General features: G+C 52.8%; 1 protein-coding gene across 1 annotated transcript; it reads right to left on the minus strand.

Moving 5' to 3' along the window:
• Nucleotides 1–3,708: 3,708 nt before the first annotated feature.
• ARSI (arylsulfatase family member I) lies at nucleotides 3,709–10,381 on the minus strand. The gene is made up of 2 exons (XM_016954033.4): nucleotides 9,477–10,381; nucleotides 3,709–6,027 (listed from the first exon to the last, which is right to left on the minus strand). Exons 1-2 carry the CDS (start codon nucleotides 9,785–9,787, stop codon nucleotides 4,629–4,631), a joined length of 1,710 nt encoding a protein of 569 aa, XP_016809522.1. The 5' UTR covers nucleotides 9,788–10,381; the 3' UTR covers nucleotides 3,709–4,628.
• Nucleotides 10,382–15,910: the final 5,529 nt, after the last annotated feature.

Consider the following 15,910-nt stretch of genomic DNA (forward strand, 5'->3'; position numbering starts at 1 on the left):
GGCACTTCAGGGCACTGTTCCCTTAGTCTGCACTGGAGTTTAGCTCATGGTTTGGAAATCACCTTGTCTAAGCCTAGTTTGCAGCAATTTCTGTAGAACAAAGAACTAGAGCTAGAAGGAGAGGAACCACAAGGCTCTCCAGCTCATCAGGTGCCAAAGGAATGATGATGCTGTTTTAAAAATTCACAGTAAAACAAAAAAGCAACTATGCTGTGAGATTATGAGGCTGTATTAATGGAAATCTAATGTTCTGAACTGGGACAGTCCTGCGTGGCTGGGTGCTGGCCTGACCCCTGTTTCCTCTCCCCATTCCCACTGATGAAATGGAGCATGCTCAGAAGAGAGCAGAGCACATGGGGAAGACCCTGGCATCAGGTCCCTCAGAGGAAGGTGTGAAGGAATGGAGGCAGGAAGATGGCCACCTCTCTCCCTGTATGTAATGTGGACCACGGGGGCAGCCTCTGTGGCTGCTGGGAGCAGGGCCAGCACAGCCCCGCTCCTGTCATCTCTTTCTTCCCTACTTCCATCTCTCCTTTCCACTCTCCTTTCTGCTCTCCTCTTGCCTTCCCCTCTCCCTCATTTTTCCTCTTCCCTCCTTTGCATCCTTCCTTCTCAGTTCTCCGTCTTTCTCATCTTTTTTACTTCCTTTCTGGTTTCCAGCTCCCTCTCTTTCTGTCACTCTTCTCTCCCTCCCCTGCTGGCCTGCACTGTGCATGCGGTCCTGGGGGATGGGCAAGTTGAGGGCTGCAGGATCCAGATAGCAGAGAGATGGCTGGAGAGGCGGAAGAGAGAAGAAGAGGAGGGAGAAGAGGAAGAGGTCCCCTCTGAAAGTCTTACACATGAGCACACACACACACGCCCCTCTGAGCCTTCCAGAGCCTAGCTCAGCGGTGTGGGCACTGCCTCGGGCAGGCACCCCCCACCTTCCTGAGGGTAATAGCCACTCTGCTGAGAAGGCATGACTGCTAATTCACCACCTCCCCTGAGCCCGCGAGGCTAGCAGCTGTGCCCGGTGGTGGCGGGCACTGAGGAGCCAGCCGTGCCTCTGTGGCGCTGAGAGAATGAGCCGATGATTGCAGGAGGGGGACTGTTCCTGCCAAACTCCCCACTCCCCAGGGCCAAAGCAGACACGAGAGGCAGCACGTGTGCCCCCATCTGCAACACGCGTGTGGCATTCGAGAGCAGGCCTCCGTGCTATGGGCTGGTCGCCAGGGGTGGGAGCCCTGGAGGTTGCTGAACCCAGTCCTGACATGCCAGAATAGGGATTGGCACGTGAACACAGGCAGTGCCCCACAGAGACAGAAGGGATGAAAAGTGACCAGGGCTGGGTTCCTGCATGGGTGATTGTAGCCCCAGTGGCATTGTGACAGCTGACTCAAATCCCACCTTCCACAGCCCACACACATATGTGCTCACACACATATGCCCAAGTGCCCCAGGGTCCTGCAGGGCCTGGGCAGGCACCACAGAAAGCGTGCCATCCAAAGGGTCCCCACAGGGCCTGTCCCACTAAGGGCAGTGAGCATGGGGGGCAGAATTGGTGGAAAGTGGGCCAAGAGAGAAATGGTCCTGCTGAGGGTCTGTGTGGAGGGAGATTGGGTTCATTCATTGCAGTAAGTAAGGCTAGGCCTACATGAAGAAGTGGGGGAAGTCAGGGATCAGGGAGCAGCACTGTCCCTGAGGTCTCCCACACAGGAGGCACTCTTGCAGGGGAGAGTGAAGCAGAGAGCCATGGGACAGAGGACAATGGCTACTGGGCCGAGGGCTGCATAGCACTCCTTGCAGTTAGAGGACCTGAGTTCGAGTCCTGGAAGAGCTTGCAGGAGGTCTCCCCAGTAGAACCTACACTTCCTCCTGAGAAAGATGGAGCCCAGAGCACTGGCCCTCCATCCAGGTGTGGGGCTATCACTTGGCCCTTGGGGAATGGGTTACCAGAGCCCAGGACTCTACTGGCAGGGCCCAGCTTGGACAGGCTGCCCCCTGGCTCTGGCCCCTACAGCTGGCAGATCAGCTGCCATCTGGTGCAGCCAAGGAAGAAACAGGGGGTCTCACCAGGCATCTCTGGGCTCCACTTCCCCAGATCTGTGGCCCGAGGGACCGGAGCTGCCTCTGATCTGCCCTCCCTTCCCTCCCCACAAGCACAGGTGCTCAAATGGTATGAGCACTTGCCTGGCAGTGCCAGTTGGCGGCCTGGCACAGAGTCCAGACCCAGGTGCCCCGGCTGGAGGAAACCTGGGCCACAGGAGATGGGAGAGGGCTGGCAGGAGCCATGCTGATTGCTGGGAAGAGCAGAAGTCACCACAGGCTGAGCCTGTTATCGTAGTGCTTGAGTGCTCTGGGGCACCCAAGACCCTCCACCAATCTCAGGCCTAGGCCAGCCGCCAGCTCCTCTAGACCAGGTTGCAGGCTCAAGCTTGCGTGGGGCCACCGGGCTGTTTGCTGAGCGCTGGGTTGGGTAGGACTCAGCTAGGCAAGCTCTGGGCTGGATTTGAGACTGGACCAAGACCTGGGGTCAAGTCTCCTTCTCAGGGCACCAGGAACAGGTGCCAGCCCCCTCCCCAGCTGGTCTTTCTTGGTTTAGGTTGGTCACAGGCAGTAAGCCTCAGTGATTAGGGGACAGCAGAAAGGGCCATTCACTGTCCTGCACTTGCGGTGCCAAAGGGCAGGGGCCCCGGGAGAGAAGTGGGGGCTGGAGCTGGAGGGTAGGCCTCGGGCAGGGCTGACTCAGCAGGCACAGGAGAGGCCTCCATACAACTCGTGCAAGCCTGGAGCGGCAGGGAAGCCTTGGCTCCATGCCACCCTGGAAAGGCCCCACCCACACAGCTGGGACAAGCACCCAGCAGAGCTAGAGTACCCTGAGGAGTGGGCGAACTATGGACAGCTCATCTCCCAGGGTGTGTCAGGCCTGGGCCACCGCCCTAACAGGTGACTTACTTCTTCAGAGCCTCCCTCCTGAGCAGACTGAAATGCTGGAGGTCACTGGAATCCAGAGGCCTCTGCCTATCCTGGCTCCTGCCCCATGACACAGCTGGGCATCAACATCATAGAGGCAGGGAAAGATGCCAGTTGGGGGAGGTGATAAGGGGTAAAAAGAATAGGGCCAGGAGGAAGGGGCCTAGAGCATGAATGGTCACCTCCACCCAACAGCCTCAGGCCAGACCCTCACTCCTGGACTCAGCCACATCTGCAGTGGGGATGGAGCTCTGTAACCAATACCTGAACCCCCACACATACCGCACCCACCCCACCCCACCCATCCTGCTCATCCACAAGCTGATGAGTCCTAACAGGCCTCCTTTGCCAGTGACAAAAATAACTATTTTCAAAATTCACAGCAGGGCTTTCGCCTACACACACTGCGCCGACTGGAACCTGAAGGGAGATATGCAGAACGCAGTGTGCGGATGGAGGCGCGCTAGGCGGCAGGCGGGCTCTGCAACACCCGTGGCCTCCTCGCTACCACTCAGCCTGCCCCCCACCCCAACACACACACATGCACACTAGCCCAGAATGGCCAAATGGGAAGTGCTCTTAGATCATCACTGAACATAGTGGGATGTTGAGGCCCAGAGAGGGTCAGGGATGTGCCTGAGGTCACACAGTGGGTCTGTGGCAGGACTCCCATTCCCCCACCTCCTAGCCAGGCTGTCCACCTCCTCTCCTGTTCACTCGGCCGACCGTGAGCTCATACCTGCCCCCAGGACACACATGCACACACCCACACATGCTCATAGTCAGACAGCACTGCATCCCTCACTTCCATGTTACGACACTTTAATCAAGTTCACAAGCTCCTCCACAACCTTGGCCAGTCTTCCAGAGCCTCATGAAGGAGGCAGAGCCAGGGCTAGCATCCCCACTTGCAGGTGGGGAAATCAAGGCCTAGAGGGCAAGAACTGTGCCCCAGGTCACAGGAGAACCCAGGTGTCCTGGTACTGGTTTGGGGACTCTTCACAGCTCTTTCTACCACCCTTAGTGCTGCAGCAGTTAATGGCCCAGCCAGTTTCTCTGGGTACTGGAGGGGCCAGAAGAGGAATTTTGCACCACGGTGCCTGACACCAGTCTGACCCGAGGACTGGCCTAGGCCATGTGAAGACCCAGGAAGGTCAACCCCCCCGACCCCTGCCCTCCACCCACAGCGCTTGGGGGTCCCTGTAGAGAGCAGCCAGATTGCCATGCTTCAGCTGGGGGCCAGGGTTGGAGTTGCCTCCAGGCAACTCCCAAACACTACCACAGGGATCCCGTGTTAAGGGGGAAGCCTTAAAGGAGTTGTCAAGTGGCAAGGCCGGCCAGGAACTCCACCGTGGCCCCAGGCTCCAGGGCCACACCAGAGAGTCACAAAGTCATTAGAGCTCATTTTACAGATGAGGAAACTGAGGCCAAAAGCTCGTGTGGGTCACCTGAGGTCACAGAGCAAGTCCGTGAGGAGGCAGGACTGAGACACAGGCATCCCAGTCTGGTTTATTCCCACCCACTCCTAACCAGGCTCCCTACCCTGTTCAACCAAGGGACTCTACACCCTCCAACTCCCTGTAGATGGAGATGTGACAGGCTTCTCCCTGAGAAACAGCAGGGCCAAGCCAGAGTGGGGAAGATCCTCTAAAGGACAGTTTTCTCCCTCCCCACCATCAGATCCGTTGGGACATTAGCCTGGTGTTGAGTTTACGGAAAAAGGATCGAAGCTTGCAAATCTTGCATTTTTTCTTGCGATGACCCCGGGAGAAGCTTCGAGCCCTCCCTTCCTCTTCCTCCTCTTCCTCATCACTGGCCCAGGGCCCCCAAGCACCCCCATTAAAGTCAGGATGAGCCCGGGGGTTCTCAGCTGGGTAGCGTACCGGGATGGCTGTGCGGTTATATTCGGCCAGGCGAGCCAGCAGGGTGCGGACCACATCAGGCCGCTGGCCAGCCAGGTCCTCCCGTTCATAAGGGTCAGCACTGATGTTGAAGAGCCACACGGCCTGGCGGACACTGGCCATTCGTTCCAGGTTCCACCAGCTACCCGGGAAGGTGGCCAGCGTCTGCGGTGGGATCCAATCGCCATAGCCGGGGTCTCCTGTCAGCAGCTTCCACTCACCCACGCGGATGGCAGCCTGCACGGCGGTGTTCCAGATGCCAAAGCCGCCCTCCAGGGAGCCATGCTGGGCATGGTTGTAGAGTGGGTCAATGTTGTGCAGGATCTCCGTGCGTGGTGAGGCCCGGCCCTCGCTGATGGCCGGCCACACGTCGTAGCCATCTAGCCCATCGGCTGCTGAGGTGGTACCACCTGCCAGACCCACCAGGGTCGGGTACCAGTCAGTGATATGCATCAGTGCCCGGCTTGTCCGTTGCTTTCGCTTGAGCAGGGGACTGTGGACAAAGCCTAGGCCCCGCACGCCACCTTCCCAATAAGTGCCCTTGCGTCCTCGGAGCGGCCAGTTGCTGCCCCCTGAGAAAGTCTGGCCACCATTGTCACTGGAGAAGATGATGACACTGTTGTTGTAGAAACCGTAGCGCTTGAGGGCCCAGGTGATGTTGCGCACAGCCTCATCCATGCAGGTCACCATGGCCGCGTACTTCCGCCGGGCCACATTGCCCATGGTGCGGTAGCGGTACAGGTACTCACGAGGGGACTGCAGGGGTGTGTGTACTGCCTGGAAGGCCACATAGAGGAAGAGGGGACGCTGAGGGCTGTGGCTGGCCAGAATATGGCTGGCACGCTGGGCGTAAAGCATAGTGGAGTACTGGCCGCTGAGCCCCCAGGCCACATTCTCACCCTCGTGCAGGTCGAAGCCGCACACGCCTGGGCCATCACAGTTGTCATAGGTGTAATAGTCCACATTGCCCGTGAGCGAGCCCAGGAAGGTGTCGAAGCCCCGACGGGTGGGCAGACACTCCTTCCGGTAGAAGCCCAGGTGCCACTTGCCCACCATATGGGTGGAATAACCTGCCTCCTGCAGCTTCTGTGGCAGTGTCACCTGGTCCAGGGGCAGACAGTTGGGCTGCTGTGGGCGGATGATGGAATGCTGGAGTCCTGTATGGATCTGGTACCTGGTGGGGAGGAGGGGAAGGCACAGAAGGCACAGGTAAGCTACAGACCATTGCTCTGGCCATCCAGTCCCCAGTACCACTGTGAGGTGGGCTGTGGTCCCAGCACTACCAGCAAAAATAATAACAGTAACCACCAGGTACTATCTACTGTGCTAAGCACCTCAAATGCATTATCTCATCAAATCCTCAAAATCACTGGAAGTACATCATATTGTCATTTTACAGATGAGGAGATTGAAGCTCAGAATGGCTAAGCCACTCACCCAAGATCACACAGCTAGGAAGTTGGAGAGTTAAAAGTTGAACCCAGGGTAATAATGACAATAATAATAGCTAATACCGAGCACTCACTGTGAGCTTGGCATTACACTAATCCTCTTATGTGAATTATCTTACTTAATCCTCACCACAAATTCGGAGGTACATATTATTGTTCCCATTTTCCAAATAAGGGAACTGAGGCTTGGTAAATTAAATTAGTTGCCCGGTGACTCACACGGCTAGTAGTTGGAGTGGGATTTATAACCCAAGCAGTCTGGCTCCAGACTTCGGAATCCCTAAGCTCTAAGCTATTAACTTGCACTGGGGCCTAGAGCAAGCCCTGCTTTCCCAGGCAAACTCTTACTCACTCTTCAAAGCTCAGTCCAAATGTTATCCATGCTATAAAGTCTTTCATAACTCTCCCAAAGAATTAGTCACTTTTGCTTCTGGGTTCCCCTAGCATTTAGTACACACCATCGTTTTCTTACTTGGCCGTGGGATTATACTCGTCTGCACATGCTCTTGCGCCCAGTGACATGTGATGAGACTGTCCTTTATTCAACCTTCTATTCCTAGCACCCAAGTGATGTTCAAAGAGCACTCAATTATTTATGAAATGAATGAATGAATGACACTCAAGAGGGTTTTAGAGCCAGAAGGGACCCAATTCATTCTCTAGTTCACTCACCTCATCTTAAAAAGGACGTAAGGTCTTTTTAAGGGAAGGGGAAGGGCCTTAACTGAGGTCGCTCGGTGGTCAGGAACAGAGCCAGGACTTGAACATAAATCCAAGCAGAGTCTAAGCAGGGACTCTTTTTCAGCAAACTGGGCTGCCGTATCTCTTCCCACACGGGGGCCTCAGTTTGCTCCTGTATAGGAGTTGGTTGAAATGGGAAATCTCTAAGACTCGTCTAGTTTCCCAGTTTTTTAAGACCAGCTCCCAAGTGCCTGCCTGTGAGCTCATATGACCCCTTGATCCAGGCTATCACCCTGAGGCAGGAGTAAATGGTTAGGCAAATCCTGAATTCCTCATTTATCCATTCATATCCCATCTTCCCCCTTCTGTGGTCAAGGCTCCCATGTGATCTGCTTATGGTGTCTTGCCTTTACTCAAGTCTTGAAAGTCCCAGAGTAAATAAGAAGCCTGGAACTTCACAAGTATGTCAAAATCCCACACCTTTTTCTCACCCCCAGGCATCCAAATTAAGCCAAGCCCTGAATACCTGACATCTTTAATCAGAGCACAGGAGTGAGTTTCTGTTTTGGTTTCCTTATCTTAAAGCTGTTATTGTTGTTAGCTATAATTAGCTACTACTGCCATTTTTAACACTATGTGCCATACACATACATTATCTCATTTAACTCTCATTTTAAAAACCTACAGGGAAGTCTATTACCACCCCCACTCTACAGATGATAAAACCAAGTCCCCCAAAAGTGCAGCAATGACCCAAGTTCAGACAGCTGACAAGCAGTGGAGCTAAGCTTTGAACCCGGGTCCACTCAAGTCATGCTCAAAATCTTTTGGTGATAATGGCCTCTCCAGGCCTCAATCAAGCTAATAAATTATTGGATTTGATATGAGAAGCACCCTAGGGCCCTGAGTCCTAACTGGGCCTGTCTTCATAGAGGTGGGGTGCTGTGGAGCGCTGGCTTGTAAAGCGGATGGGCCAGCTAAGAGTCACCAAAGCCCACCTGCAAGTGAGTCACAAGAGAAACTTTGCCTCTCTCCAGTGTCACAAAACACAACTGGATGTGTTAACAAACACTAACAAGGGCTGTAAGCATCAATGAGATGGAGCCAGCTGCAGGGGGTGGAGGGCAGGCACTGGCCGGCCACGTTCAGTTAGCTTCGCAGATCAGGGGACTGGAGCACTGCCCTGCTGCTGTCTGCTCATTCCGCTACTTAAACCAAAAGTCACCTCTTAGGACAGAAACGCTAAGTTGTGTATAACTCTTGGGAATGCAGACTCCTCCACCCTCTTCTGCAGGTCAACATTGGTCTTCACCACTACACCACTAACCTGCACCACCACCCCAACCCATACACACCCCACACCCCTCCTTCTTTCTTCTGTTCTCCTTCTGATTCCTGGATCTAAACGCTGGGTGCCAGATCGAAGGAAGAAAGGACACCATTTGATGCCCAGCTCCAGGACCCCCGCCAAACACCTGGCCTCTCAATCCTATCTCCCACAGACCCTGAAGTTGGGCACGGGCACCAAACTAGGCCCTCCCTGAGTCCTTGCCTCAATTTCTCCCATCCAAGAAATAGTGAAACTAAGAAACAGGGAGACTAAGGCTTCTGGTTCCTGAGATCACATTAGTGGCTCTTGGGTGGAACTTGGGAGAAAGCATGCCTTGGACCCCATCCAAGGAGAATTAGCTTCAGCACTGCCAAAGGATTTTCTCCTAAGTGGTCAGAGTTTGCCTTCCATACCCCCACCTCCTGTTTCCCTGCTCTTTTAATCCTGTAATCCTGCTGCCTCGCCTGTGGACATTTCCTTGTGGAGGAAGCAGCATGTCTACTTGGGGCTCCCAGCCAACTTGGGAGGATTTTGCAGATGAAAAAACAGAGGCTCAGAGAAATGAAGTAACCACCCTAAGGCTACACAGGTCATGGTATCCTATGTGTCTTTCTCTTCCACCTATCAATTCCTTGGTCTTCTCCCAATGTATTCATCAAGCAGTATGGGGACCTGAATCCCTCAGGAGACATAGAGGCTGCCATATATTGACAGCCAAGCAGGTTACACACAACTCATTCCAACTTTGCCACTGCTTTTCAAGATGAAAGCTGTTCTTTGCTCCATTTTATGGACAAGAAAACTGAGGCTTAGAGAAATTAAATGACTTGCTCAGGGTCTCGGGGTCCATAAATAGAAGCAGCAGTAAATGTCAGAGGCTGCCATGTTCCTCTAACAAAGGGATGACCAGATGTCTCCACGTTGTGTGGAATGTGAGTGTCCTGGAACATCAAAGCAAGAAGACCTCAAAGATGATGAAGCCCATTCAGTGTAAAGGAAGGGTAATTGAGGCCCAGAGAGGGCGAGGGACTTACTAATGATTACACAGCCAATAGGAGATTTCCCAGATCCCAGCATGGGGTGGTACTGGCAGGAGAAATCTATCAACTGGGTTGATTTGGGGTTTAGATGCCCAGCCCCGGGGCCTTGAGCCACGCCTACCTGCCAGTGAGGAGCTGGCTCCGCGAAGGCGTGCAGATGGGCTGGATGTAATAATTCTCCAACTTGACCCCCTTGGCCGCCAGCCTGTCCAGCGTAGGGGTCTCGATATCTGAACCATGGTAGCCCACGTCGTGGTAGCCTTGGTCGTCCGTGAGGATGAAGATGATGTGGGGAGGCTGGGGCGGAGCGGCCGAGGGCTGCTCGCCAGCCTCCCCGGGCCCGTCGGCCACGAAGCTCGGCTTGGCCCAGTCCCAGGACAGGTAGCCGAAGCTGAGCAGGCTGACCAGGGAGAAGCCAGTGAGGGTGTGCATCGCCAAGCCGGCCCGCGCGTCCCGGCGCGCCGGGCTCCTGGGGCCTCACCACCTCGCGCGCCCAGGGCGCACCACCGGCCCGCCGGCTCGGATGCTGCGAGGGAGTTCAGCGCCCCCCGGGGACGGCCCAGTGTCTGGTCCGGGACTGGCTGCCGGACGGCTGGGCCGGATCTGCTCGGCCGCAGCGGGGCGCTCTGGGGAGGTCAGGCCCGCGCCGAGCTGCCTCCCGCTGCCTAAGCGCAGGCCCTGCGCCGCCTTTGCTCCCTCTTCCCCAGCTCAGCCCGGCCAGCCTGAGACGCGGCGTGGCAGCTTCCAAAAAGTGCTCTCTACCATCCTCTGACTCCCCTCTTCCTTCTTGCCCTGGATTTCTCCCGCCTCCTAATTTCTCTCTCCTATGCTTTCCCGGCCTCTCGCCCCACCCGGAGTCCTTAAAACAGCCCAGCTCCCTGCAGGGAGGTGGGCAGGACCCCAGAAGGGAAGGGGAGGGAGGCACGAGTTGGGCGGGTCGAGGGGACACGGCGGGAGAGAATTCGAAAAAGTTGTAACATCTGCCGGGCCGGGCCGAGCCCCAGGTGGAGGGGCGGGACGCAGAGCAGCGGCTCCACCTCCCGGGCGGGAAGCCCCGGCCCTCTCGGCCTGCTGGCTCCAGCGCCCGCCCCTGACCGGGATGGGGAAAGGAGGGAGTGGGGCTGCTTGGAATTCGATGGAACAGCTCCGGAATGGCTGGGTCAGACATTCCTCGATCATGGAGTCTTAGCCTCTCTGAGTGCCAGCCCTGGAAGGAAAGCCCATCATTTCCTAGTCCAACCGGGTCATTCTACAGATGGAGAAACTGAGGCCCGGAGATGAGCCTCAACGCGTCTAAGTCACAGAACAAGTCAGTGGCTACGTCTCTAAGGCTCACCGTGGCTGTTGGAGTGGCGGCTCCCTTCGGTGAGCCGGTAGAGAAAGCGATGGAGAATGGCAAGCACTTTGGCAAGCCCCCGCGGCTGGAAGTCAGGAAGCTTGGTTGTAGCCTTGCCAGCTCCCCTCTCCTCAACCCCTCCCTCCTCCTCGTTCTGCAGTTCCCAACTAGAATCTTAGAATGCCAGCGCTGGAATCCAGAGGGCAGGGGCTGTTTTATCCATCTCGTATCCACAGGGTGCAGCACACAGTATAAGCTCAATCAGTATATGTTGCATGAATGAATGGATGAATGGGCCCCAATGGTCACCTAGGCCAGCCTACCCAAGGAAACCTCCACACCAGAGAAGGCAAGTTTGGGGGACTCTGGAACCCGATGAGCATCATAAATGAGTAGAGCAAGAGATAGTTGTCTTGCCCTAAGGAGACACAGGGGCTGCAGCAAGTTAAAAACCACAGCCTGGCTTCCAGCTGACTACAGTCAGGCAAGAATACGGACCAGTGTTTCCAGATCTTCTGATTTTTCAAGAGGAATACCCTCTTTATCTATTAGGAGAACTATTCCAATTGTGAAATGTTAGTGACTAATTGAAAGCAAAATTTAAGCACTTCGTAGGCCAAATCAGACCTCTCCCAGGAATATATCAGACCATCGGTGCCGGTTTGCAAGCTCTGCTCTGCATCATTGTTTTGCAAAATTTTACTAGGCTACATTTTTAAATGGAAAAACTGGGCTAAACAAAACCAGTTAGGCTTCTTTACTTCTAGGATTTCAAATGTTTAACATGCACACTGCTGATCTGCAGGAGGGGCTGGTTAAGCTGTATTTCCCAGTGTTATGTTACCATGGACCCTCTTTCCTGCTCCCCCCACCCCCCAGCCAGCTTCTTGAAGGGCCAGTGTTTGGGGACTTTGGGAAGCAAAGACTGCCCAGGTGCATCTTCTCTCCTAGCATCTTTCCCCTGCCAAGATTCTGTCATGATCCCTTCCCTCTTACTTAAAACCACTGCGTGTGGGGAAAGAAACCAGACCTCCAAAATAGCAGCCCGTGTGAATCTGCATTTTGAAATGAGGGCTGCGTGGGGCCAGCCGCTCCCATTTGCTCAAAGCCCCATATTTAGGGTGACCAGATTTATCAGAAGGGAAAACTGAGCTTGTTGTTCTGGCAGAAGACATGTTGAGGACAGACAGGAAAAATACAGCCTCCTGAGGGGAAGGCTGCTAAAATGGTGCTTCCAGAGGCTTCCACAAGGCTGTCTGTCCTGGGGGGTCGAAGTGGAACAAGTCACCAGAGGTCAGGTGGACTAGGGTTTTGCATTCTTTCTATTGCCCCAGGGCAAAAGGAACTGGGCAGGGCTGCCTCCCTTCTACTCCAAGCACAAAGAGAAGCAGCAAGGGGATGGGGTGGGGGTTCCACCTGGATCAAAAAAGGCCCAGGGAGGAAAGATCACAGGCGGCAGACCTCTGTGGGGCTGTCACTGAGATAAGTAGTATTTCAGAATTCAAGACAGTGGGCTCTGCTATCAGACTATTTGAGTTCAAATCCTGCCACTCATTTGGGGTCTGGCCTTGCACAAGTTATTTCACCTCCCTTAGCCTCAATTTCTTCATCTGTAAAATGGGATAATAGTATATATAAGATCTACTACAATGCTCAGTAAAGTGCCCAGCACACAGTAAGCACTTGGTGAATGTGAATGGTTACGATGATTGTTCTCTGTGCTTTTGAGAGGAAGGACTAAGTCCTGTGGGTGAAAGTTACAGGAAAACAGATTTCAGACCAATTTAAGGGATTGCTTTTGTAAGAAATCCGGCCACCTGCTTAATAAAAGGATGACAGTGATTGGTGAATCACCATGTGGAGGGGAGTGGGTGGACTTAGGGCCCAACTCTTGTTCCCCAATACTCACTTTTTTCTTAAGAGTCTCCATAATCACCAAAATCCACAGAGGCCTCAGAGAGCACTATCCTCCCTCTATCATTCTAAGGAAATAAACACTGACCCTCAGCAATTCCAGTGATGCCATTACACAGCTAGGCCAGGCTGCAACATTTAAACCAGACATTTCCAAAGGCTCAAGGATGACAAGGAGGGAATAAACACAAAGTGTAATGTGAATCGTGGTCATATAGCTTTCAAGATTGGCTCACTTATCTTCCCTTTGTGTTCTCTACAAGACAAGGTGCTTACCTGCCTTCTTCCCTGGGACAATGCCCATCAGCCCTACCCCAACCTACACAGACTCCCAAAATTCCAACATGTCTCAAGTTCAGGCCCAAGAATTAAGACTTAGAGACACAGACATTCCCTCTCCAGCAAGCTAAACTAGCCTTTTCAGTTTCTGTCTCAGAACTCAGCTGTTTCCAAGACAATTGACAAGAGGAATGTCCACCCCACACAGGAAAGATCTGTCCCCCCATTCTCACAGATGTGTTCTCCTCCCTTAACCCCCAAACGACATCCACATTAAAACACTACAGAAAGCCTAATATCTGCATACAAAATGCATTTCAGATGTGGCAGGGTGTAGTTTTGTTACTTCCTGTCACAGATTTCCATTGATGAAATCAGACTTCAGAAAGTACTGAGCTTCCCATTACTGGATCCATGCAAGAAGGGGGTTAAAGTGCCTGTCTATCCAGGAGATAACAGAAGAGATTCCTGAACTAAAAAGAGGGGAGCAAAATGAAAGGACTCTGAAAGCTCTTTCCCATTTGAAAATGTTACGATTTTAATCATTTGTTCCCAGACAACTTTTTAGGGAGCGGAGATATAAAAGTGAAAAACTGGGTTAGTTGGTTTTGTGGCTTTGTCTCTCATTGCTATCCGTGTGTATGTGTGTGTGTGTGCATGTTAGTGGCTAGGTATATGTGTATGTTTGGCCATCTTTGAACTAAAATTATCTAAGTACCAATATTATTTCCTTCTGATTTATTGCCCTTGGCAAAGACCTTATGCATAAATTATGCATGCTGTCGTCCTCTCTCTAGGGGTCAATTTGTCTAGGCTGGATCAAATCAAAGACCAAAAGAAAACATAGAAGGCCTCTGAACACTCAAAATATCACAGAGTTCAATCACTTAACTCAGAGGAGAGCTCCTCAGGCCTTCCTAACTCTTAAGTCTACTGACTCTTACTTCATTCACAATTCTTATAAGGCCAATCATTTCCTTTCCCAGTCCGAGAATATTAGAAGCAGCTCAGATGGAATATATAAGAAAGTGAGACACTTGCCTATTTTATAGCAAAATATGCTTACATGTTTCACAGTGAAAAATTAAGGAGAAACAAAAGAATAAACAAAAATTCAAACTGATGAATTCCAAAAGCCTGGGAGTTTGGGGTTTATCGGTGCAGGAGCCAAGAACTGTATTCACCTGAACAGACCCAGAAACATCGCCAAATCACCGTTCAGCACAGAAGTGAGTTTAGATCTCTTTTTAAGAGTTGAGGATCTCTTTTTAAGAAGCCAGAAAGGCATCATCTGTTTTTTAAGGTTTCCATCCAAAATGGTTAATATGAACGGTTCATAGTGCAAGGTCAGCTTCAGTTGCAGAACATCCTCTCTGCAGACACAGGCTCAGTGAGGCAGCAACATCTTCAGCGGGTTCCATGGTGGTGCTGGAGGTCATTCTCAGCTGCCCAACAAGAGTGCTCTCCCTCCCCAGTGGCAGGCCCCTCTCATCCAACTTCTGCCTCCTCTGTGCAGCCCACTGAGGCCAGCATGGTGTTACCCACACTTCAAGCCCCACAAGTTTCAGTAGCTGGCAAAGACACGTGGGACTCAGTGTGGAAGCAGAGAATCCCACTCTGGTGCCCTCTCTGACAGCCAGGCCATATCCCTCTAATGAGCAGGTCTTTCTATTTGGAAGAGAAAACTCTACATGTTCCCTTGGTCACCTAGTTTAGTGACCACTGGCTCTTACCGTAACTCCCACACTCTCTGCTTCAGCATCATTCATTATAATTAATTACTGATTAATGGAAAGGCCACAGGTGTTTAAGGAAGCCATACAGCTGCATTGTGGAGAATGGATTGCAGGACCCGTGGTATGGGTCCACGCAGGAAGTCCACGCAGAGACACGTCTGCCCGATGGGTTGCTCTCCACAGAAGGCAGGCTGAAGGGGTATCTGAGAAGGTATCTAACATCTTCTTGGATATTACTTGGGCAAAATGGTGCTGGGAAGACAGGGGTTTTCCTCCTTGATACTGGGGCACCTACTTTAGCCTTTCTGGGGCAGACATACAACCCCCTCTGACCCTCACTTCCAGACCTCTGGGTGGTCTCACTGAGTGCCCTTGTCTTAGTGATCAGGATCCCTATATCAGGTCTTTGAGCCAGGAGTGGCAAGAGCCCAGGTACCCATGGCCTCCTTGTCTTTAACCCTTTATAGGGCCCAGCCCTGGCATTTCAATGGCTCCTTTCTGTGGCGCTCAATGAAACATTCTTCCGAGAAGATTATTGAAAGCAGAGCTCTGGGTACACAATGGGCGCTCTGTGCTCACAGCCGCTGCCCAATCTGTTTGCCCAGCCTGACTGTGGCCTCACCTCTCCACACACTCCCCACCCTCCATCCACCCGACCCCGGTCCCACCCCAAGGCCTGCTCAAAGGGAGGTCGTATGAAAGGACTTGTTCTCCATGTTCTCAGAAGTTCCCGCCCTGGCCTCTTCCAACCTTGAGAGGAATTAGCCTAATGGGACCCAGGCCTGCCTCCAGCCCATCCATCCAGGGCTCTGCCCACTTTGATGTCCAGAGGCTTCTGTCATCACTGGTCAGCTGCAGTTTCTCTCTTATACAAACACCCCCCCACACACATACATACAAACACACACATACTTTCAAAGAAAGAGGTGAAGTCCCAGAGAATCAAATAGAGAGTGGCAGTGCTCAGATGCAGACAAACAGAGGGGCTCCCAAAAGTGAGGGTAGCAGGCTGCCCCCCAACCCCACCACGAGGGCCTTCCAAGGTTCAGGGAAGGAAAAAGCGTGTTCTGGTTAAATGTGAGACTCCTAGAACTAGATCACCTGTGTTCTAGCCCAGCTCTGCCATTTGCTAGCTGCATGACTTAACCTCTCTGTGCCCAGTTTTCTTATTTGTAAAATGTGGGGGAGAGGAAGAAGAAGAAGAAGAGGAGGAGGAGGAGGAGGAGAAGGAGAATGAGAAATATATAACCTCATAAGATTGTTGTGAGGATTACAACAGACAAGGCTTCT

Source organism: Pan troglodytes, chromosome 4, assembly GCF_028858775.2.
Source record: "Pan troglodytes isolate AG18354 chromosome 4, NHGRI_mPanTro3-v2.0_pri, whole genome shotgun sequence".
NCBI classification, from domain to species: Eukaryota; Metazoa; Chordata; class Mammalia; order Primates; family Hominidae; genus Pan; species Pan troglodytes.